General features: G+C 36.4%; 1 protein-coding gene across 1 annotated transcript; it reads left to right on the top strand.

The window, feature by feature from the left end:
* The first annotated feature begins 5,070 nt into the window (after positions 1-5,070).
* On the top strand, positions 5,071-13,029 carry LOC141442196 (ionotropic receptor 75a-like). Its single transcript, XM_074107110.1, has 8 exons — positions 5,071-5,159; positions 6,694-6,866; positions 7,295-7,533; positions 7,951-8,050; positions 8,928-9,115; positions 9,483-9,590; positions 10,151-10,317; positions 12,746-13,029. Exons 1-8 carry the CDS (start codon positions 5,071-5,073, stop codon positions 12,984-12,986), a joined length of 1,305 nt encoding a protein of 434 aa, XP_073963211.1. The 3' UTR covers positions 12,987-13,029.
* The last annotated feature ends 13,882 nt before the right edge of the window (positions 13,030-26,911 follow it).

The raw sequence follows: 26,911 nt of genomic DNA, 5'->3' as shown, positions 1-26,911 counted from the left end.
AAACATCAGTCGAACCAACGAATCAAAGAATTCAATTTTCAAATTTCAAATCAGAAACCAAATGTGTAATATAAAAAGAATTAACTGCCAGCACACAACCGGCCAGTAAAAATGTTTGGAAAATGAAAAAAGTATGCAACAAGCATCTCGCATGCAGCGTTGTAATGCTGCACTATGTAAACATTGAATGGAAGTGTGGAGGGGCAGGGCATACATTGAACACCGGAATGCTGCTTTCTCCAGCAATTGAGTTTCCACGACACAGGAATTATTGTAAACGGCACAAAAATGTTCATCACCACTTCACTGCACAGATTTTAGAGGTTTTGAGAGTTTTTAAAGGTATTTTGCGAATTAGGAGTTTATTTTTGCGTTTGTACAAAATTATAGCGTCGTCTCGAGTTGTTTGTTTTCTTCGTTCTTGGTTCGAATTTCGGTTCCCAATGGTAGCGGGATAGGAAAGGAGGGATGTGTTGCCAGAGTATGGATGCGTTCATGTTAATGCGTGAGTGTGTGTATGAGTTAAAATTAATTAAATATATCGATAAATAAACATATAAACGGCGCAGCCAGAAGTGTAAAATGCTTCTACCATCAAAGAAAATTGGGGATGCAATCCCCAATTTCGACAATCAACAATACAGGCAATCCCTTTATTTCTCAACTTCGTTGTGTTGTAACCTACCGTTCAACAAATAAAAACATTCCTTCATTGACAGAAACAAAACTTGAAGCCACTCCCAATTACACGACAAGATTTCCGTAGAAATCAAAAGACATGAAAAGTTGCTCAACAATTAAGTATTATGGGGAAAACATTCTTTGGCAAGATAATTGAATAACTGGACGTCCGCAATAGTAATTAATCGCGGTAATTAAACGATGAAGCAAGTCTAAAGACAAAAGCTTTGTTTGGTTGAGTTATGTATGATTTAATAAGTGAAGATGTTTAAATTTTATTAATAACTAGCTGTTATCCACTCACAACGTCGTCTATATTTTTTCTAACCTGGGTAAAGGGGCACTTAAATATATAGAAGTAGTAAATAAACTTAAATATATTAGAAATAGTTTAATGCCGTCTTAACTCAACTGTTGTAAAATATACCCGTGCAATTTTTAGAAATATACAACTACAACCTTTTACTTAGGTTTACTTACACGATTTTTGTTACCATGGCAAAGCATAAAATAATTGTCTTGGAGTTTGGCTTGAAAAATGGTTACGGTACGGTAGTTCTATTAGGAAGAACATAGTTAGCGCCAAACACAACATACCACACACACACACGCACACACACACACACACACACACACACACAAAACAACATGTCCACAGTTATTATAGTAAATAAATAGGAATATAGAATAAGTATAATATAGAATATAGATTAAATATAAATAATTAAAGAAAAATATCATATAAATCTGTAAATTAAATGTAACTAATTAATGCATGTTATTTACGTCTACTTCGGGTAATATTTATTGAATACCTTATTGCTATTGTGGAAGAGCGGGATTTCCTGACACAGGTGTATATTCACTTACTAGGAAATTCCGGCCCTGTTTAGAAATATTATTTCATGTTTACCTGAATAAAGATTTTTGTTTTTTTGATTTTGGTAGCAATTTTAAAGGACAACTTTTGATTGCAAACGAAGTTAACACGTCATCTTGAGAGCCGAGGTACGGTACGTCACCGTTCTTGGACAGTGCCCTCTGTTCGTTTAAGCTAATAGCACATTGTATCTTAAGGGCGGTAAATAAGGAATTACAAACGAGTTCCACTTCGGGCTTTAATGAGTCGATGTTCGTAATTCTAGTACCGCCCGTGCGACATACAATGTTTTTCATCACATTTGCGAGTAAAATTTTATATTTCTAAAAGAAAAAATATAATTATTCCAAATATTGGCGATACCTTCCTTAGGCTGCGCGCTTGGTAGCCCCGCCCTCCCCCTCCCGCAGCATGCGCCGCAGCGTGCGTGTGCAGGTGGGCCTGCAGCAGCAGCGCGCGCAGCAGTATCAGTACGCACATTTACTTATTTACCGACCTTGGGCTTCATGACAACAAAATTAGTACGGGTAATGACTCATTTACGGACCACGGGTTTCATGACAAGCACATTAAGCTCGAGGGTTTTATTTGGGGGGTTGCAACCAAGGTAGCCAGCATGTTACGACACTGTTTACGTTCAAGTGTGGTGAAAAAATATTATCCCACAGGAGCGCATTACCAGGATATCGTCTCAATGCAGATCGTTCAAAGTAAAAATATCTTTTTTCAATTTAGGCTATAACAAGCACTTATATGAATAATAATAATAATAATAATCATCATTTATTTTCAAATGTCAAAAAAAAACTACCACCGGTTCGGAAAAACCTCTGCAGGGCTACTGCGAAACACGAAACTCGAAGTTCGTGTCGTGGGGTCCCTCTGACACTTATACTATTTAATACGAGAGCGAGAGGGAGGGTACGATACGAACTTCGAGTTTCGAGTTTCGTAGTAGCCCTGCTGTTGAGAAGAATCTGGCAAGAAACTCAACGAGGTATATTTTTTAAACAGATTTACAATATTTTTAAATGATATCTATACATCACAAGTATTTAACACAACTTTATTTTTAACACAGTAGTTTTGCTATTTGAAGGGATCGCCAATGCTGATCGGAATTATTTCCAAATATCCCTGTCCATGATATATTACAATCATTAACTTTATAATACGCCTTAGATATTAATGTCTTTTTGACAATAGATCTGAATTTTGTTATCCGTTTCATTTGGCATATTTTTTGGAATTTTATTATAAAAACGTATGCAATGTCACAGAAACGACTTTTTGGTTTTAACCAAAGATTTTTTTTTTTAATTCTGTAAGATAGAACTTTAAGCTTCGCTGTGTTTCTAGTAGCTTTTGGCTTATCGACGTCAGTGGGAATATCACATATGTTCTTCCTAACATACATGATTATTTCAAAATTTGTCTATCTGTACGCCAAGCTTCTAACACAGGCTTTTTAGCCTAAAGGGACGCCCCAGGTACTGAAAATCTACTTACTTATAAATATGAAATAAAGATATTTTGATTTTTTTTGAAGCTTAATGTAAATCCGTTCATCTGTTATTGCGTGATTGAGTAACAAACATCAAGCATCTTCACAAACTTTCACATACTTATAACATTTGTAGGATATCATAAAGAAAAAGCTGAAAATTCTTACCAGTCCGTTAGTAAGATTATCAGAAAATATTGGAAACGTATTACATTCTTTTTTTTACCTGTTTTAAAAAGGTAACTTAAGAATATAGCCAAAGAGTTTAATCATTGAAATTCTTGGTATTATAAAGAATTAACCCGCTATCAGAGAGTTCAATAAAGACACTTCACCTAAAGCGTAGGGATTAATCAATAGTGAAAATATAATATATTGCTTTTTTTTAATTTATTTACTAACTACAAATGTAAAGCGACAGCCAGCCGAATATCAGCTTAATAATACGTTATACTTGTCCTACTCTTATCTATTATTTAGGCACTCGTTTACATGAACTCGCCTAGGCAATTACTGGGAACATTGTACACAACCAAAAATTATGAATGTAGATTTGACATAGCCATTCGAATAATCAATGCACCAATTATCCGTTGGTAATGTATTAAATAAACGTACCTAAGGCTTTCGAATCATTCTTATTCTGCTTGATATAGCCCTACGACATAATTGTAGGAAAGAAAATGATGCCTCCCGCTTTTACATTTAACATATGGTGAGGTCTACCACAGGGACATATTTAAGGCTTAAGTTTGTTCATCCAATGAATAATGAACGTTTTAAACAAAATCCTTATATTATGGTTACCAATCGTCATGGCAGCATCAAGGGAAAATGAAATTAAAATGATAGTTGATATTCTTCAAAGCTTTGATAAACCTTCTAATGTTGTAGCAAACTTGTGTTGGAGTCCTGGTAAGTGCATTTTGAATCCTTTTGTATACTGATATCTGAGTTTGCGAACCACCATTTTACAAGAACTATGATTAACCACTTTACAATACGAATAAATAAAGAACATTTTGATAAAAAGCAATATTTAAGTTCATTGAAAGAAAAAGTTCGAGTACCTTTTTCTCGTTTACATAATTTACCCGTGTCACCTATATTAGGCTAACAATTAACTATTAGCTATAGTAATAATGACGGCTCATAGTCATAGAAAAGTTCTTAAATATTTTTTTCTTCTTCTTCTTTCTCCTTCCGTCCCTTTACTTGTCTAAGCTTTAGTAACAGGGCAGATTGATTGATGATTTATTTATATTTTTCAGCTGAAAGAAAACAACTAGTGTCAGACTTAGCGGTAATGGCTAATCCAAAAACAGTTCAATTTGTACATACTTTGAATACAGATAACTATGTTTTTAGAGAGAAAATTGTATTTTTAGTACATTTATCTTGTCGTGGAGTGACAGAATTTTTTACAAAGGTATGTTTACTCAATATTTTCATGACCATAGTAAGCTTAAATTTAACTGACCTACATCATGATCATCAGTGTCATGTTTCTTCATTGGACCTGTAACAAACTGCTCCTAATTACTAGATAGAGGTTATGTAAGTCATTTTATTTTCAGGCTAATTCGACCAGAAAATTCAACAAACCTTACCGATGGTTAATTTTGAACAGCTCTGTAAATGAAAACTTGTTGCTTAAACTAGATAATTTGCAAATTCTACCAGATTCCGAAGTATACGTTTCACAATTCAATGGGAATGATAGTTATATCATAAATTTGAGTAAGTTAAATAAACTACTAGTCCTCTTTATGGACATAATTATTTTAGGTATAATGAGCTCCTGAAATTTAAATTTTTACTCCCTAAGCAGGCTTTCAATTTATAATAGCTGCTTGAAAGGTGAGTGAATGGTTATTTTATGGATGACTACTTTATTGTTGCAGTTTATAAGATAAAAATAAATTGTGATTGGATATCAGAGCACTACGGAACTTGGACCACCAATGGAATTATAAAATCAAATATCACGAAGACATCTTTAGCAATGAGACGCAAAAACCTACGTCAAGAGACTATAGTGACGTCTATGATAGTGACTGATGATAAAACTGTTTCGGACTTAAATGATCTTCGGTAAGAATCGAAATTTATGTCAGAATGATGGAGGAAAGAGGATCAGTAAAATGATGATTTTGTCGTACGTTATCGTACGTGGAGTGAATGTAAACAATTAAGATGGTGTTTATAAAAGTATTAGTCTTAACTCGCAGCTTCACTTGCGGGAACCTTTGGGAACCAATAATGAATTGAAATTCTGTGATTTTGCAAAACTTCCCGTGGGAATTCCCCAAAATTATATTTTGGTCTTCATTTAGATTATATATATTATAACAGCCGTGACAAATTTTGTCTCTACACATGAAAATGAAAAATGAAAAAAGTGTGGAAAAAGTTTATTGGTTTAAATAATACATCTCCGTCTGTGGCCTCGTTCAGGGAGAGGTTAAAGAAATTATGGCTGGACACTGACACCTGAGATGAGATTGTGTTTCGCTTTTGTAATTGTTTGTAATATTTCTTTTGTTTTATGTTGGTTTTAATTTAAATAATGTTTTATTTATTTTCTCTCTTTTGGGTATTTCTGTTTTGTCTCTTTACCGCACGTAATTTTCACTGTCTGCTTATACTCTATATAACCAAATGTTTTCTCCTAACTAGGTGAGCTGGAAGAGATCCTTATTTAGGGAAAAGCTCGCCTTTGTTCTCCTCTCTGTGTATTTGTATTTTTATTTTTATGTGCAATAAAGGGTTTACATACATACATACATACATATGAATATCGAAATTAAAAGTACCCTGTGTGTTATTCCAGACGTCCAGTGTTTTGCACACCAGATTGCATTCAAGTCCATATTCCATTCAAATCCATCCATCAAATTTTGGCGTGAAAGAGTAACGAATACTGCACGCATTCATTTAATCTATTTCTATTTGTTAATTTCATTTACATTTGTAGTTTAGTATATTTGTGTATCATTCCGAGTCACAGACGGTTCTGACAGAATATCAGCGCTGCAGGCGTCTAACGCCTCAGCATAGTGCTGAGTCAGCGGCCGTTTCACTTTTGCGGGGACACACAAAATCGTGTATGTATTTTCAGTTTTTTTTTTTTTTGTTTTCTTTTATTTTTGTTGTATAATCTCATTTTTAAATTTTGTTGTGTTTGTGAATAAATTTCCTTTCTTTCTTTCTTCTTCTTTCTTTCATTAACATTTTTTTTCATTTTCATATCACCTAGTAGAAAAAACATGCTTCTTAAAAATGGTGAAACTATTATTTCACTTTGCTCAAATTGAAATGTTATTTCATGCGCAGCAAATCGATAAACGTCATCATCATCATCATTATCATGTCAGCCGAAAGACGTTCACTGCTGGTCATAGGCCTCCCCAAGGCTCTCCACTCAGACCGGTCTTGTGCTTTCCGCATCCAACGCGATCCCGCAATCTTAACCAGGTCGTCGCTCCATCTTGTTGGAGGCCTACCGACAGCTCGTCTCCCGGTCCACGGACGCCATTCAGTTTCGCAATTTTCCGGGCTACCGAGAAACGTATTACCTTATAAATATTATCGTACAAATAATGAAAATACCACAATTTACTTTCAGTTATCCCCTGATAGATTCTGTAAGCAAAAGCTTGTCACTACAGTTGATACCACTGTACTACTTCATGAACGCAACGCGACGCATGATTTACCCAAAAACCTGGGGATATTACGTCAACGGCTCCTGGACTGGGATGCTGGGTGACATGGTGGAAGGAAGAGCTGAACTAGCGGGTAATAAGTCTAATAATAAAACCAAGAGAAGATAGACGTGTTGTACCAGAAGTTGAAGGTGCTAGTACAAAGTCTGCAAGTAAATATTACATGTAACAGATATCTGTGACGCTGTCCTTGTTTATTTTGTCTAATTAAACAGAAGGATCAGTACTAATTTAAGGCTACTTTTTGTTTTTTTAAATCAGCAGAATTTGTACTTATTAAAACAAAAGAGTCTAGAATGCAGTTTTTTTTTAGTTTCCGCAGACGAGGGGTTAATCAATTTACTGAAAAGTCTTTTAAACTGGCGAACCTCTCATTTCATATCAAAAAGTTAAATTATTAAGAAGCTATTTCCAAAGTTTAGTAGGGACTAAATATTTACTTTGTTTTGAAATTTGTAAAGTTGACTATGACTTATTACACCTCATTATTTATCTTTGCAGGCACACTCCTCTTCATTACAAAACAACGCATTGAAATACAGGAATACCTAACTTTCCCCACGACTATCTATGTCAAATTCATCTTCCATGAACCACCGCTGTCTTACCAGAACAATTTGTATCTCCTACCCTTCAGAGCCTCGGTTTGGTACTGCATTGGCTCTTTCGTGGTAATGATGATTATCGTTCTCTTTATTAACGCTCAATGGGAGGCAAAGAAACTGAAGATGAAACAGGAAGTAAGATACATTTAATATGGTGGCTTTTTAAATGTCACCTAATACACAAGACAATGATTTTTTATAATATTATGCCACCAAAATAACTGCTACAGTAAATTTTTTGACAAAACAAAAATACTCTATGAAGGGCCTTTGCACACCGTGTTTTTTAAACGCGCCGTCAACGCGCGTTTATATCGATTCGATACAAACTCTATGGAAAGAAAAAAACGCAATGTGTAAAGATTTTTAATATTATTACTTTTTGTGCCTATCCTGTAATTTGCTTATTTAGGGTGCTGTTACTACTTGTTATATTAGTACAAACAGATTTCTTTGAGCCTGGACCCCATGGAGCTCGAGTTTCTACTGCGAATGGGTTTCTACTGCTGCCAGCACCGATGGAAGAATCTAATTTTACTCTGCTGATTCCAGAAGGAAATCGCTAACACCGTCCTGTTTCCGAGCATTAGTGAAGTAACGGTGTTCGTTGTAAGCGCCATAACACAGCAAGGAAGCACTGTTGAACTGAAAGGTTAGAAACAATGTTGTCCATATTAGGAGTAGGTATAAAGGTTGCGTTTCCACCAAGGATGTGTTGCGAGGAATGTATTTTTCATTATTCAATACATCTCTGGTGGAAACAGCTGAACGGAGCAAGGGGAGGTAAATGGAGCGTTTTTGTTGGTTCACTAATGTTTACCCGCGGCTTCGCACACGTAAATCATTAGGTCCAGCAGCAGCTGAATTGAAATTCCGGGATTTTAAAAAATTCTCGTGGGAATTCCCGAAAATTAAATCGTTGTTTTCATTGACGTCACATTAAAAACAATCATGGTCAAACATGACTGCAGCCCAGCAGTTGTTGTTTCGAGATTTTATCCCTATCCCGTGGGAATATCGGAATAAAAAGTAGGCTATATTTTATTTCAGATGTCCAGCTATCTACATACCAAATTTCTTGACTCTAAGCCTAACAGCGATTATTAGTTCGAGCTTTTATCCCTATTCTGTGGGAGCATCGGAATAAAAAGTAGTCAATGTGTTATTCCAGACGTCCAGCTACCCACATACCGAATTTCATGACTCTAAGCCCAGCGGCTGGTATTTAAAAATTTTATCCCTATCCCGTGAGAATATCGGGATAAAATGTATTCTATGTTTTAATCCAGGTTATAAACTAACTTTTTGCCAAATTTCATCCAAATCTTTCCAGCCGTTTCAGCGTGAAGAAGTAACAAACATACTCACTCATTCACTCACAAACTTTCACATTTATAATATTAGTAGGATGAAATCACATTCCTCACAACACATCCTCGCACATTATTGGTGGAAACTGAGCTGAACGCGGCCAACCACGATAGTCTTCATGACAATGTGATAATCGATTAAAATGGCCGTATTCTCAGGTACCCTCGGCCGTGTGGTGATCTTCATCCTATTCCTGGCATTCCTGTTCCTCTACACCGCGTACTCCGCTAGCATCGTGGTGCTTCTGCAATCCAGCTCCAACCAGATCAGAACCCTCTCGGACCTGCTGCAGTCCAAGTTGGAACTAGGAGTTGAAGATACACCGTACAACAGGTTTTGGTTTTCGGTAAGACATCTCACTAATAATGAAAGTGTGCAAATTTTGTGAGTGATTGTATAGATATTTTTCATGTAACGTAATTGATAACCACTATGATCTTTTTACTAGCCCTAAGGGAGTTTAGTAAAATGGCTTGTTAAAAACAGACAAACGTTGCAATTTATTTTAAAGCTTGTAATATTAAAAGCGTGCAAGTAAATGACGCAAATTTTGCTATTAAATATTTCATCTCTGTAAAAACGACCCCGAACAATCCTAGACATAACGAGATAATAGTAAGTAGTAAAGACAATGTGACCTGAAGTAAACATCCATAAAACTAAAATAACCCAGCAGTGGAACACTTTTCCTGGCTAAATAATAATTGTTTTAGGATGCAAAAGATCCAATCAGAAAAGCTATCTACGAGAAGAAAATAGCACCAATAGGATCAACTCCAAGATTTTACTCCATGGATGAAGGGATAAAATTGTTGCAGAATGTAAGTAATCAGTCCTTGACTCAAAAGAATTTATACCACATACATTATATATCAAACAATTATTTTTTGCTTTTATTCTTAGACACTATATGCCATTTTGTGCATGAGTATTATGGTTAAGTTTTTAGTATAATTATGTTGATGTGATATGATTTGTTTATGTTTCTATGTGTTAGTTGTGTATTATGTTATTATGTTTGATACTTTTAACGCGGGTATTTTGGTTATTGTTCTTATTGGTTGTAAATTCCACCTGCTGTAATGTACTTTTTATCTGCTTCTTTTTATTTAAAAAGTGGCATGGAAATGAAACACTTTGGCCGCCAATTGCATACCTTGTTAATTTTTGCAATATACCTGTTTTATTATTGCTTACTGTGTCTCGTTCAATAAAGAGCCATTGTGTTATAACCAGTGCCATTAGTAGTGTTTCCTCGTCCATGTTCTTGTAAAAAACAGGAGACACTTCTTAGGAAGTTCTACAGAAATTCTCGCGCTCAAGCATTTTAAAAAGTCCACTTCTAACTGGAATTGGCAGAAAATCGTGATTTTATTTGCAGAAACCCTTTGCGTTTAATACTAATCTGGGAGTCGGGTACCGATTTATGGAGAAGTATTTTCACGAGCACGAAAAATGCGGTCTTCAAGAGATAGCTTTCATACAAGACGGCTCTGCGTGGAGTAGCTGCTACAAGCTATCACCTTACAAGGAGATCTTCAAAGTTGGGTAAGTCAGCTATAGCTACCCAGTAAGAGAAATAATGTGAAATTAAATTATGCATGAACACACATATTTTGCATAAACTTAACTATCTCAAGGTCGCGGGTGATCAAAGAAATTCTTTTAGTGCAGAAATTATTGTTTTGAGAAATAAAATGATTGATTGATTGATTACTTAGTAATACTTCTCAAACATTGGAGCTACGCTAGCCAGCAAAATCCCCAATATATCACTTTTGACCAATGCTACTACAACATCAGATGTCCACTCACCGTTTACAGAATTTATGCCTGCCACAGATCAAGAAATTATATCCATCATAAACAATTTAGACGCAAATACCAGCTCCGGTTTGGATGGAATGTCGGTGAAATGTTTAAAATGTGTAAAGTCTCTGATAGTTGGAAAATTAACCGAGTGTCTTAAAAAATGCTTGAAACTGGGTTACTTTCCCGATAGTCTTAAGCTCGTAAGAGTAACTCCAGTTTACAAATCTTCAACAAAATCAGACCCGGGTAACCACCGCCCAATCTCAGTTCTTCCGTTACTCTCAAAGGTTCTTGAAACCTTGTTACACAAACGTCTTGAGGGTCATCTTGGGTCGATAAAATTCCTCTATTCGAAGCAATATGGCTTTAGGCCACAATCAAGCACCTTGACTGCCACCGTAGATCTTGTGACAAAAATTAAAGTCAATATTGACCAAAAAAAGATAGTTCTGGGGGTGTTTGTAGACCTAAAGAAGGCTTTCGACACTATTAGCCACCAGGTCCTCCTGGATAAATTGAGGGAGGTTGGTTTGGGTGGGAGAGTCCTCAAAATGTTTGAGTCCTACCTCCAAAATCGCAAGCAAATAGTCAAAATGGGTGTACATGAAAGTAGTCCACATAATATCACTTTTGGCGTACCTCAAGGATCTATTTTAGGACCATTGCTCTTCTTAGTTTACATTAATAACATCAGCAAAATGGGTCTAAGAGGCGACGCTACTTTGTATGCGGATGACACAAGCTTATTTTACTACGGTCATTCTCTCCATGACATAACAGCTGATGCTCAGAGCGACCTTAGTCTCCTCAATGAGTGGTTTCAAAATAATCTTCTAACTATAAATATTAGCAAAAACAAATTATATTATCTTTGTACCAAAAAACAAGAAACTTCCGTGTAACCAGCCTCTAACCATAAATAATCAGCCTATTAATAAAGTTGATAAGGAAAAGTATCTGGGTCTCATATTGGATAAAAAACTGACGTGGCAACCGCAAATCGAAAAGATAAAAAATAAAATAACTTCTTTAACTGGATCTATCAAGGGTATAGTACGGTGTCTTCCAAAACGTGTCCGGTACACAATATATAACACACTCGTGAAACCACATATTGAGTATCTAATCGAGATATGGGGTACCGCTCCTCCAACTACCTTAAACAGCCTACAGCGAGCCCAAAACAAACTGATTAAAGTCTTATTTCACTACAACTTTCTTACGCCAACGAGCAAAATTTACAAAGATACTAAAATTATGAACATTAACCATACTTACATATATCAGACTTGTATACTAATAAGAAAAATACTATCAAATGATCTCCATATACAAATTTCTTTTACAAAAAGCAACAATTCCAAAGAATTAAACTCAGGAACGCTAATAATCTTGTTTTGCGGCCTGCGCGCACTAATTATGGCAAAAATGTATATTATACGAGGGAGCTAACTTGTACAATAAACTCCCAACTGACATCAAAGATGCCAAATCGCTACGCACATTTAAAAGATTATTAAAACAATACCTCTCAACTCGCCCATAAATACGCGTATTTTAACATTAATATAAATATAAATACTAAATTATCAATATAGAATTATCTAAAGTAAATAAGCAAATATAATATAAATCAGTAGATACTTATATTTAAATATGAATCAAATCAATACCTGCTATAAAATAAAATAAATATCAAAATAACACATACTCAAACAAAAATAATGTACATACATTAATAGTTCAACAAAATACATGTACAACACAATTAGACCACAAAGTCAACGTACGTACGTAGGCATTTGCTAAGACACTTCCGAACTCTTTATATCTTTGTAAAACTGTTATCTTGTCAGACTGCGCTCACACCGCACAGCGCATCGCGCTCCTAAGCAGAGAGCGATCGAACTTGTTTTGTGTACTTTTTATAATCCTACCGGCAAATTGTAACTTTTATGATTTTGCGATTGTGTTAATGTTTACGCTCGCTAGCTTAGATTATAGTTTATGCATGTAATATTTCTTTCTCAAGTAAGTGAATTATTGTTATTCTTTTGAGAAATAAAGATCTTTAAACCGACTTAGTCCGACCATTCCTGACATAATCGTGATTCGAACGGTTTAATTTTTGTAACTTTCCATATATTGTGTTGTATTGTTCCAGCCTCCTGAGGATCCAAGAGCATGGTCTCGCCACTCGAGTCAACCATCTGATCTACGTTAAGAAACCCGTATGTGCCGTGAGAGGCGGCCGCTTTGTGTCAGTATCAATAGTTGACTTCTACCCTTCCTTGCTCGTGTTGCTGTATGGCTTGGTACTGGCTGTTGTGCTGTTGGGTATGGAAATATTATATCACAGGAAATATGGGAGTAAGGATAACTCAAACAACATTATAGAAGGTTAAAGGGTCTTGAGTATTTTGTGTAAGTAAAGCAGTCTTAAACTTACTTGGAACTTTCAAATAAACACCCCTGCAAATATTTTTCGCCATACTTAGAATAGAAATAAGGCTAAATCCCACTAATGTTAGAATGATAAAATTATGTGTGTGTGCATGCCAACCTGTGTGTGTGTGTTTTGTTTGTTTTTCTTTCACGCTAAAACAACTAGAAGGATTGCATTTATTTCCAAATAGCTACCCTAATTATTTCAACAAAATTATTAGTAGGTTTAGTTTGCTAAGTCAGTACCTATTTCTAATTGCTTTCTAACTCTCTGCTCGTAATTTGTGTGTGTCAGTAGCGCTTCAGTGTTTTTTAAAGAAATTCAAACTGACAGAAAAAATATAATGTCTTCAATTTTCGTGATTTTCACTCATAGTCAAAATACAACGCATAGGACTTGCCTAGGAATGCCTAGTGTTTGATTATCTAAATAAATGTAATCTCGCCAATATACTTTACTGGCGTATAATATTGCATTTGTAACTTTTTGACAGGGCACAGTAAAAAGGGAATATAACACACACTACCTGCTTCAAAGTACATTTATGCAATCAATTCTGTTCTCGACCCTGAACAAGTTATTTTCAGGTTTTCAGCCATTTAATTAACACCTTGTAGACGAAGCATAGGTACATAATGAAATCAATTAAAATGAAATAAAGAAAACTATTTCTAGCGTCTTTCGTTGTTTCTGTGTCCTTTCTATCTTACTTATTATTATTATTACCTTTTGTTTTCTACCTAAATATTTTCCACTTAATTGAGTTCCCGTAACTGTCCCAATAATTGGCGTATTTAATTAAATGTCATCAGCTTAGCGGTGACAGCAGAGTGTCATCTATTGGGCTCAGACGTTTACCTTGCCTGATTTCGGGAAAGTTTTAGTCACGACGTCTCTAAGCTTTGGTCTCCACACTCAGCCAGAGAACTTGGAGACAGGGATGTTTACAAGTGCCCGGACGTGATTTATCGACGCTACCTCGATTTTAATTAATATCTGCTAACGCCGTGCTACCATCATGGCTGTTTACAAAACTATGAACAATAATATTCATTTTATCATCATCATCATCATCATCATATAAGCCGCAGGACGTCCACTGTTGGGCATACGCCTACCCATATAATATTTTTTAGATTTTTGTTTTAGTTTTTATAAGCGTGTATACTTGTCAAGTGAGTGCATAAGTTTTAATAATTCATTAATTTACGTACTAAAATTAATTTTAATATTTTCACACCACACCACACCTAACCGCCAGTTAACACTAATCAATGGATGGTAAAACAGCCCCTTAATGTAGTATTTTTCGGGCAGGACAACGTCTGCCGGGTCCGCTAGTAAATCAATAAAACTAAAAAATATATAATTATATAATAACGCATGAAATATAAAAGATACATAGAAAGTGAACAATTGTTTCCACTGCTGCTATTTCATTTCCTCGCCATTGAAGTGCAAAGCAGAGTGTAAAACTTGAGCATTAAACCCATTTCCCCCTCGAGGTGTCTATCCACCCTCGCCGTACCGGCTCGGGTGGCTATATGCACGTCTTGGGTAAAATGGCTCGTTTTATGCTTTTGTTGTACAATCTACTATTCTAGTTTTCAAATTATCTATTTAAATATTGTAGTCTTATGCAGTTCATAGTGTACATCAAAACAATTTTAAAAAACTAAGTTAATTCTCCTGCAGAAGCAAAGCGATTGCTCGGTAGGTACTTGATTTTCATTGCAATTTTAAAATGTAGGGTAGGGTGAAGGAACTGAAGTACGTACTTTCGATATCACACACACACACACACACAAACATCACGCCTGTATTCCCAAATGGGGTAGGCAGAGCACACGAAACGTTACCGCTTCGGAGCCACTTAGCAATTCTACAAACAATTCAAACTTTCGATATCAGTTTAAACTTTTCTGATATCTTTTATATTTGGGGTTTAATCGCCTGGCTACACTTAAGGATTACATCCTGAATATCTTCCTGTTCCATCCTGGATGATTAATAAGTTTGCTGTCAAAATATTTTTGAAAAAAAAACTTATAAATTAAAATAACAAATTTTGCCAGTTGTTTATATAAAACTCCTAAATAACTTTCAGGGTAAAAAACAGCCTTATTACAACGAGTTCATAATAAGATTAGTTATTTATTACCACCCACAACTTTATCACAACACTCGTTTATTATGAAGGATTTGTTATAATCATTTTCCGCGCCGCTTCTTACTTTATTGCGGTCTGTTAATTACAAAAAATAAGTGATTAAAGTTTGCTTCAGCTGTAAATAATACTAAGCAATTACTATGTCGAATAAAAAATCTTGAAAGCCTATTGTTTTGATCTATGGCTCTCAAGCAGACGATTGTGAGAAAACTATCATCATCATCATCATCATCATCAGCCGGAAGACGTCCACTGCTGGACAAAGGCCTACCCCTTAGAACGCCACAATGAACAACAAATCGCCACTGGCATCCACCGGCAACTTTCACGATGTCGTCAGTCCACCTGGTAGGAGGCCTGCCATTTTTATTATTTACTAGCTCCATACATCCCAGTGGCGACGAGGATATAAAATTATCCACTAGTTTTAAAAATAAAACAAAAATTGTCTGTGCTGTGTGGAAAAAAATGTGTGTGTGTGTGTGTGTGTGTGTGTGTGTGTGTGTGTGTGTTCGATTCGTAGTCGCCAATCGATTACTTTTCTCCCCCAACCGTTATCTCTTCTTCGAGCGATGTGGCCCGCCCATTTCCCTGATAACTATTACCACAACCGGTCGCCATAATTATCTAACACCTTGACGCTCACGTGCTCTTCTTACCCTCTCTCTTTACCACCTTACCATCTCTTATTACCCTCATCTTACACATGTTACATAAAGAAATAGTGAAAACGATTGTGATTAGAGATCGCAAGTGTGTTAGACTACAAGACATCGGGAGTAATCACGCTAATTATAATTACTTCGACGTTTCAACCGCATTGCAGTACCCGTTAACACGAAAATAGGTACCATTAGCCAAATAAGTGGTCTATCAATTTTTAAACAAGTTCCTATCGAATAAATATGTCGCTAAAGTCGAACTTTCAAGTTGACAGACACGTCTATTGGCATTATTGTTTTATGACGTGCAAACGATTATCAACTTTAGGGTGGTAGACCACATATTTGGCTGATGGTATCTACTGACCCTATACTATACTATGAAGTGCAAAATTTGAACTCCGTATCTTGCTGTCCCGCTGGCGCTAATATTACTTAATAAGAGAGTGAAAGGGACGGTACGATACGACCTTAAATTTTGGAATTTCGTAGTATCCCCCCCTGGTATTTTTACGTAGACGGACTGATATTTTATTCCTGCTTGCGGCTGTACTCTGCCAAAAGCACTAAAATATGAATGTTGGACTTTCGGCCAACCGATATTCAATCGGTTTCATTGTTTGAATAATTTGGCTGAGGCCCGGAATAGCCGGCTGCCGAACACAGACTAGACTGAGTTATGACCTAGATTTATTTGGAAGCTTCTGAACGCTAGGGTAGCTAACTGAAGGCTAGGTTTTTAAAGGGTCGACACATCAAAGTTTGAATCCAGAACGGCATTGAAATATACCCCGTAGATTTTTTTGAAAAATGGTTACAGGTGTTACATTACTTTGTATTGCAAAGGTTGCCTGAAAGATGTCGCTTTGAAGCAATAAAACCGTATTTTTGGTTACTTTGGATTTTTTCCCTTTGTACGGTCGTGAAAAAATCCTTTGGTCCCAAATTAACGCTCGTGACTGCTCCTCTATTTTTCAATACTGCTCACTAGGTATATTATGTATAATGTTCACTAAAGAGTTCTAGTCCTAGTGTTGTAATGTAATGTTTTTTGATGTCAATAAATATTGTGAGTTTGAGTCATTGTATTTTATTTTATGACAAGTTGCTAGGTACATTTTGGCGATGTTTTCTCCCACATTACCGTATCGGCAAGTATTTTTAAAAGAGATGAAGCTTAAGATTAAAATTGTTTTGAAAACTAAAGACAATACCGATGCTAAGGAGCTGTTTCACCATCCATTGATCTGTTTGTTATGTTTGAATAGACTGAGACAGCATCACATTTATCCGTCAGTTAAAATTAATCAATGGGTGGTGAAGCAGCCCCTAAATCTAGCGTGATTAAAATTCTTTCCCTAAACATGTGTACCCTTTCTATTTTTTGGAAATTTTGGAAAAATATGGTTTTTCCTACTCAAAATCAAGAGCACAATCGATTCCGATAGTTTAAAAAAATCTTTCCGGTGGCGAATGTACTAGTCCCAAAATGCACTATTAGTCAATACACTCAGCAACATTTTTCTAAGGATTTCGTATTTTATACGGAATCTTCCATAGTTTAGGTATATTTTATACCTTAGGCTGCTATTTACTCTTAAACTACTAATAATTCTCAAGCAAACTTAGCCGGTAGGTATAGTTTTCCTTGAAAGTTTGATATACTTACTACTATACTGTTTTTTTTTCAAATTTTTCCCCCCAACCGTTATATTTTAGAGGGGGGGGGACGCTCGATTTTAAAGTTGAATATTTCGCAAAAAAATCACTGAATCCAAAAATCGTCTTAGCAAACCCTAATGGTTTTAAAATATCTATCCAACGATACCCCACACTATAGGGTTGGATGAGAAAAAAACTCACCCCCACTTTACGTCTATGGGAGGTAACCTAAAAAAATTTTTTTTTAATTTTTTTATTGTACCATTTTGTCGGCATAGTTCACATATATATCCGTGCAAAATTACAGCTTTCTATCATTGATAGTCCCTGAGCGAAGCCGCGGATGGACGGACAGACATTTTGGCTCCGGAACCTAAAATGGGGTCATTTTTTTAAACGATCGGAATCGATTGTGCACTTGATTTTGAGTAGGAAAAACCAGATTTTTTCCAAAATTTCAAAAAAAGAAAGGGTAGGTACACTTTTTTTTAAAAAACGCCCTTCCGTTGTATACTAATAAATTTAAAACGGTAATGACGTTTAACGGAGCTGGAGCTGGAGCCTTGAATAAAACTGCTGGCTAAGTTCAAATCAAACGTCACTCACTCACTCTTGAACAAAATGTATCGGTATGAGAGAGATTTCCGACGTTTGGCAGAGACTCAGCGTTGTTCTTGGCACATCGCCCCGTTCGCAACTCGATACACTGAGTAAGGTATCTAGCTACATTAATTGATGGCTGCTTGGATATCAGATGTACCTAACGTCCTGCAGCATCTTTACATAGTACAGTGATTACGTGAGCTGGATCAACCCTTCTCCCTTGTAACCGGCTAGCCGGTCGGAGTAATAAAAGGCGTGTGGTTACAAAATAAAAATAAAATACAAAAGAAAAATATATACAATTATTTCAGTCAGCACTGCTCTTGTAGATAAATTAAAAAAAACACTGGCCAGACTCTACTAGGACAGGTAGAGAAACAGGGCAGGGTGATAAGGTAGCCTCGGAGCGTCCAGTCGCGCCGGCGATCTGCTCCAAGGATCTGCTGCTGCAGCGGAGTGGAGTGGAAGTGGAGATGGGAAGAACAGCAGGAAAGAGGAAGGGCTGCAATAGTGACAGCCCTTATATTACAAGTAGTCAGTGAAATAGCTATCACCGAGTAAATCTTAATAAATAAAAAATAATCGTAAAATGTGTTGCTAAGCGCAAAACTCGGGAATGGCTGGACCGATTTCGCTAATTCTTTTTTTGTTGTGTTTGTTATTGTCAGGAGAAGGTTTTTATCGAAGAAAACTTAGAAACACACGGGGTTACAGCGGGGGGGCGAAGCCGCGGGCAACAGCTAGTAATTAATATTTTCTTGGAAATAAAATCAAATTTCGGCTTACGCCTTGCCAAATAGTAGAGCCAATCACAGGAAAAAACAAAAGAGTATCAATAATTTAGTATTTAGATTTTTTTTCTTTTGTAAGCGGCCAGTTGCGCACCGCGGAGGTTTGCCATGTTACACCCTCAGGTAAATGGTAATAGATGTGTGACCATGCACTTAGCAGACAAGTTAAGCAAATGCAGATAAATGCTATTACCATACAATATACATACATAATATATCGTGTTGGCGGGTGTCCATGGGCGGCGGTGATTGCTTCTCATCAGCAGGGCTACTACGAAACTCACGACCGACACGTACCGTCTCTCTCGCTCTCGTATTAAATAGTATAAGTGTCAGAGGGACCGCACGACACGAACTTCGAGTTTCGAGTTTCGTAGTAGCCCTGCAGGTGACTCCGATGCTCGTTTTTCCCCTCTTATGTAAATAATATAAATACTTAATTAATTTGAAAAAAAATCATAAATTGGAAATATAAAAAAAAAACATACATAATGCCACAACATTAATTTAATTTTTTTTTTATGAATATCAAAATTCGATACGAGATAATTGAAAACCTAGGAAAACCTAAATTTTTAGCAGATATTTTTTTTAAGGTTTTTTTTAGTGAACGGGTTAACAAAAAGTTTCATTTAAAACTATATCCGATTTTTAAATGTTTTAATATGAACTTCATGGCGTTACTCATGGTTCAAAAAATAGAAGGTACACGGTATTATAGATCTCACAATAAATGTCACATGAAGATCCGAGAAATAAAAAATAGACATCTACCGTGAATATACAGCAAACTGGCTTTGCTATCTTGCAAATTCCGATTGAGAGCGCTTTAAGAGCGTTTATACCTGCTGAGCTGGCAACGTTGCATTTTTGTTAGTTTTTCTCGATTATTCCATAAAAATTAAATGAAAATTAAAAATGTTGTCTGATAGAACACTTCTATATAAGTTAATATGTCTACTCCATTAATTCGTGCTAGACTTTTATATTCTTTAAAAATCGGCCAAGAGCGTGTCGGACACGCCCAAAATAGGGTTCCGTAGCCATTACGAAAAAATAAGTAATATTTTTCTAAGGATTTCGTATTTTTTACGTCTTCCAAGTTTAGGTATATTTTATACCTTAGGTTGCTATTTACTCTTAAACTACTACTAATTTGAATTCTTACAAATTTTTCCACCCATCGGTTAAGATTTTAAAAAGGTGGGGGGACGCTCGATTTTAAAGTTGAATATTTCGCAGACAAATCACTGAATCGAAAAATCGTCTTAGCAAACTCTAATGGTTTTAAAATACCTATCCAACCATACCCCACACTATAGGGTTGGATGAGAAAAAAAAATCACTCCCACTTTACGTCTATGGGAGGTACCCTAAAAAAAATATTTTTAGATTTTTTATTGTACCATTTTGTCGGCATAGTTTACATATATATCCGTGCAAAATTACAGCTTTCTAGCATTGATAGTATCGGAGCAAAGCCGCGGGCGGACGGACGGACGGACAGACAGACAGACAGACAGAGATGGCGAAACTATAAGGGTTCCGTTTTTGCCATTTTAGCTCCAGAACCCTAAAAACGAACAAAAATGTCGTGTTTATTTAGGTATTAATTTAACTCATATATGTTAGACCATATTATAAAGTTAACATTTATTCTAGTTGTTGATATTATTATATCACGACACTAACGCTTCCTGGAAACAGTCGAGATACTAAAGTTGCGTGTATGCAGCGTTATTCTGTAAATAAACTTTTAAACTTATTTTTAAATAATCATTTGTTAATATTTTCCACTTCTTATCTCATTATCATCTTATCTCGGCTTATATGCGTCTCACTGCACGGCGTAGGCCTCCTCTCGCAATGAGAGGGTTTGAGCCGTATTGTCAGGCGGGCCCAGTGCGCCATTGAATTTTGTAGGTTTCCTCAATATGTTTTCCTTTCCTTCACGGTAAAGCTTTTGGAAAATTTCAAATCTAATTTATCACATAAAGGATGAGTTTGAACACGCAAAACTTTGGCATTTTCAAATGCTTATATTTTTACATATACTCGTACAAGTGGTATAGATTTTTTTTAGTACTTTACGTAATATACCCGTAATATAATCTGTAGAGAAGAAATAAACATACATACATACATAAAATCACGCCTCTTTCCCAACGGGGTAGGCAGAGACTACACCCTTCTACTTGCTACGATTCTGGCATACAACTCTCGCTTCCTCTACATTCATCAATCTTTTCATGCATGCACATCGGCTTAGAGCAGGGTTTCTCAAACTTATCACTCCACGTACCCCTGTTAAAGTTTCTAGACGATAGCGAACCCCTAAAACTAAAACTAAAAATAAAATACAAAAAGACTCCAAAAACCAATCTTAGTCATCTTGCTAGTGTTGCAGCCTGGTGGTTTTTGGAGTCACGTAAACCTTGTCGCGAACCCCCTACCGTCGAATAGCGAACCCCTAGGGGGGGTAGGGGTTTACTTTGAGTAACCCTGGCTTAGAGTACTCCTGACCCGACCTTTCTTCAGAACGTCCCCGATTTGATCGTGGTACGTTCGTCTAGGCCTTCCTCTCCCAACGTACGTACGAAGAAATAAAAGTGTTATTAATAACGTCAATTCATTTATTCGTTTTCATAATGGAGAGCTATGTAAATAAAACTTCAGCAGCGAAAAATAATTCTGCTCAAACACACATAAAACCCTACTTTACAATACAGAAGACTGTTTTTTTTTCTATTTTCACTGCTGAAAGCGATAGCAGACCCAGAGCTTTTGATATTAATTTCAGCTTGAAACCAGACAGTCGAACGGACAACCAGACATACGGACAGACAGCAAAGTGATTCTATAAGGATACTACTCGTATTTCGTCGACAGAAATACATACGCGAATGGGAATGAAAGTAATCCACGGGAATAAGCCGCGCACACACGAACGGCTGGCATCCGGTCGTGTGATGCTCGTATGGCCAGAGTGTGGGAAATGAGAGATTCCATTGTTACAGAGGCTTTGTCGATAAATGAAGGTTTTTTTTTTTAATTAATACGCTTAGGAACTGATGTTGTCTCACACACAGGCTGTCTTTGAATTCTTCCGTAATATTATTGCCTATTTTACAACAGATGGTTGGGTTCGTTTTACTAAACACCTGTAAGTAAATATTTTTGACTACTTTTTAATGGCGGTTTCAATGAGTTTCAACTACATCGTCTTTTTCATGTATAAATTTCTCAATACTCTTTTTTAGTGCGTATGTGTGGCCCCGAGTTTCCTCCTACGCTCTATCGGTTTGATTTTAAGAAGATTTTAGGATCACGGTGATTTGTGCAGCGATGCAACGAAAGGTGAGCACCGTGGAGGACTGTGATCATAATAGCAGGATATTCTTACCATCCTTTTTTACCGGAATATACTCGTATATTTCCGATAGCGATATTTTCCAATTTCTATTGAGACGGTGCGCCACGCCACACTGGGCAGTTCATATTTAGATCTTTTTTTTGCGTCACTTTAAGTTTGGAAAAATAAGGTACAACCACGAGCAAAGCAAGGTATAATTGCCAAACGCGCTAGCAAAGCAAATGAAGCGAGCATGCCCCGGCAGTTGCCGGTGAAGCGCGAGATCCAAATTGAGTTAATATCTACGCTATCTATCTACTATCGTTCGATTAAGTTTTGGTATATTAACCTTCGCGATTATAGTCTTCGGGTTCTAGGCTCTTGGTCAAATAATTTCAAAATTTCTCAAAATCAACATTTGGCGTTTCAATATTTGTACTTCCATTCAAAAGTCTTGTCACAGTCTGCATCCTGGAACAAATGTGTGGCCATATCTAGTACGGAGAACAGATGGCTGTTGGGGCTGAAAAGTTCTAGTGTAGTTAATGTACTTGTTAATGCACGCTCAAATAATGCACGGCCTGATAATCCGTGCTTATGTACATGGATTATCATGCCGTGCATATAAAATATTGCGCGCGCTGTTTTTCTGTACTGATTTTCTCGGCTTATACAAAAAAAGACCTGAACCCAACCTAACCGAGTCGTTTCTGCTCTGATTCATTTTGCTCGCTCGCTTGCTGCCATTGGCATACTTAGTCATTCGAATCGATTGGATTCACATTATCACGTCGTACATTATCACTACGTACATTACAGCGCGCGCAATATTTTGTACGCCCTGATAATGCGCGACCATGATATTGTACGGCATGATAATCGGAAGCAATAATGCTTCGGGTTATGACGTCGTATTGCGCATACATTCCATGTTGTACTTTATTGCTTCCCAAAAGTTTTCGAATGCAAAGCGCGGATCGGCAAGCGCAGCGTAGGATGTCCACGAACAGGATGCATAGATGCCCTGATTAAAACCACGGGTTCACGGTGAATGCAGGCCTCTTCCAACTGAAGCATATGGAGGACGCCTATGTCCAATAGTGGATGTCCTACGATTATATAATGATGATTCTGTAACAACTATAATTTCACGTTACGTTGATTACGACAAAGAGACATCACGTAACGGTTAGTTTTATTACAATTCGTTTTGTCGCTTATCCATCCGTATGCCATCGGGTAGGTGGAAAGGGATGTAACACGATAAAACGAGTTAAACGGAGTTGTATCTTGTCACTGGAGTGATTGATTGTTCGAATTACGGCGATTTTATGATATGATAATGTTTATTTAATTCCCTGTTGAATGCTTCTACGTATTAAAAATGTAGTTAAGGCTGCTTTTTCACCAGAAATGTGCCAAGGTGCGTAAAATAGTAGATTGTACAACAAGAGCATAAAACGAGTCATTTTACCGAAGACGTTCATATAGCCATCCGAGCCGGTACGGCGAGGGTGAATAGACACGTCGAGGGGAAAATGGGTTTAATGCTCGAGTTTTACACTCTGCTTTTCACTTAGATTGCGAGGAAATTAAATAGCAACAGTGGAAACAATAATTCACTTTCTATTGATTCTATTGATTTGATTGATTTTTAGTTTTATATAAATTAAAATGTATTTGAAAAATATGTAAAAACTTTTTTGTTTGTGGCTGTTGACACCTGATTACCTTGGTCTTATTGGTCTTAACGAAGATTTTATTTTATGCATAGAGCATAAAAAGTCATTTTATGACGCCTAGATACAGCATAAACACGAACTTTACGAGCATGTGAAGTGAAAAAATTTGTGAATTATTATATGTGCAATCCTGAGCAAGACCACCTAGGGAGAGAGAAAAATCCCTTTTAAAGTTGCTTGAAAACTATCGGTTTACGAACTTTATACGAGCATGTGCTAAGTTCATTTTTATTGTTTGCTGGATACTGCAAAAACGACAAACTTACGATGCACAAGACGACGAATTTGATTGTAGAATTATGTGTATAAATTTGCTAGGCTCACACATTATCTCACCACTCAAAATAAAAATTTTGTAAATCGCCATCGCTAATTCTTTTTAACGCAGTGGCTATGCACACGATGTCATGGACAAATTCTAATTAGTACAATTAAGTTCCACAGACTTTTATCCGATGCAACTCACCGAGTATTTTTTATGACCTCTCAATCAGAGGATCGTAGGTTCAAACCTTGGCTCGCACCTCTGAGTTTTTCGTAATTCATTGCGTAATTTAAATTTACCACGAGCATTACGGTGAAGGAATTGTGAGGAAACCTGCACAACATTCGAAACAATGCAATGGTGTGTGTGAAGTTCCCAATCCGCACTGGGCCCGCGTGGGAACTAAGGTCCAAGCCCCTCTCATTCTGCCTGTGCCCAGCAGTGGGACGTATATAGGCTGGGATGACGATGTAATAAATAAATATTTTTTTGGGAATTTACGTGGTTATTTAGCAGAATTTCGGAATTTTAATTCGACTTCCAGATCTAATGACTTACGTGTGTAAACTGTAGTTAGTACGTTATAATATATGATATTGCGATGGGTCCTATGTATAAGGGCCAAAGTGATTTTTTTCAATTTTGAGTTTTGTGCGTTATAGGTATCTATAAACTATATATATTTAGATAGTGGATTAAAAAAACACTGTTATTGAATTATTTTTCGAGTTTTCATTGCGTAAAATGGCCGAACTAGATGCAATTTTAACGTAAAAGGGCTAAACGTAAGTTTGATACTTTTACGCGGTAAATCTCGGGGCGGCTCTTTTTAATCTGTAGGCATAACTGCCATTTAGGTCCTTGTACGTCAAGCGGAACGCCGCTACCCCGATGCTACATCGTAATGTGATTGTATTACTTTTTTAAAATTTCTCCGAGTATCTGGGGTAACGTATTTTTTACCAAAGATTTTAAAGTTGAACGCGTGTATGAGCCAAAGTACCACATAGATCTTTTTACTGTATTTTTGAACACAAGTTTATTTCCCGGAAATTCACGTATATGGGCGTATGTACAATAACTTTTAATGAAAAAATATTTTATTTAAATTTATTCGTTGTGGTTGAAGGACAGAGTACTATTAGCTAGTGTGCCAAATTTTAAAAGTCTCGGATACACCACCTCTAAGTTACGAGAGTTTTTGACTTTGAAAGACCGTCCTGTAAAGTAAGGATTTTACACTTAAGCCCTTATACGTAGGACCCATCGATTGATATGCATCAAGAAGGGAAATTTATTTTTATAGCATAGTTTAGCTTACACGTGTCGTCTAGTGCTAAAATTATGAAAATAAGCGGTTCGGTTTGATGGAAAACATAATGCTGAAGCAGCCTGACTTTTCCTAGGTTCAATATCTTTTATTAGAAACGTAGCTCAACGAGATCAAAGTCTTAAAAGTAAATGCAAGCCATCAAGTTATTCGAGTGAGTTGATCGAATACGCTATGGTGAAATTGGATTTAAAATTTTCACAAGATGTGAGTTAAAAAATATATTTTCCTAGAAATAATCTTTTTGTTGAAAAAAATCGCTGCTGGCGCTGCCGCTGAGCTGTGCCAGCGGTATTTTTTTTTATTTGACTGGCTGGCAAACGAGCAAGTGGGTCTCCAGATGGTAAGAGATCACCACCATACCAGGGGTATTGCAGATGTGTTGCCAACCTAGAGGCCCAAGATGGGATACCTCAAGTGCCAGTTATTTCACCTTACTCTGGCTGTCTTACTCTCCACACCAAATAATGTTTTGCCTTACAAATAATATGCAATTTTAATCACAAATGTGATGAAAATCATTCTATGACGCACGGGCGGTACTAGAATTACGAACATCGACTCAATAAAGCTCCAAGTCGTTAGAAATCGTAACAGTTTGTTTCCTAAAAAAAGTAGAAATATAAATAAACATACAAACGCTTCACGTTTTATTTTACTGAATACACTTTCATGGTTTATGTTTATGTGGTTTATGTTGCGAGTAATGCTATGTTATGACGGAAAGCTTCGTTTTTATTATTATGAGTACGAGTCTTGCTCGACGTGATACACGCTCGTCGAGAGCAAATGGGTTGAAATCTGAGAGGTTGGAATTTCTCATACTAATTTTCCACCAGCGATTTGCTAAGTAAAGTATGTACCTACCTATATTCATTTACTAGCTTTACGTTGCGGTTTTGCCCCGTGACAAAATAATAAATGAAACTCTATTTAGTGAGATTATGAAATATTTCTTTTTTCACTTTTGTCGCTTTATGGAGTTTGACCATTTTAACCCCTTTTCATCGTGTATTTGTTTAATTTCTTTGAAGATTTTTATTATTAAGATTGGTTTTGTACGGGGAACAAGGTATCATCATCTCAGCCAAAGGACGTCCACTGTTGGGCATAGGCCTCCCCCACACAACAACAACACAACAACAACACAACAACAACAACAACAACAAGGAACAAGGTATATTTCAACACAATTTAAATTAATTCCAATGTTTTTTATTTAATAATTGTTGAGATAACTAGAAAAAATCTCTTTGAATAAATCATCTGATTTATTGTGTTTATTATTATAAATCCTTTGTACTTAG

This window comes from Choristoneura fumiferana, chromosome 25, assembly GCF_025370935.1.
Source record: "Choristoneura fumiferana chromosome 25, NRCan_CFum_1, whole genome shotgun sequence".
Lineage (NCBI taxonomy): Eukaryota > Metazoa > Arthropoda > Insecta > Lepidoptera > Tortricidae > Choristoneura > Choristoneura fumiferana.
The sequence above is the reverse complement of the archived record's forward strand: the minus strand, read 5'-3'. Positions and strand labels throughout refer to the sequence as shown.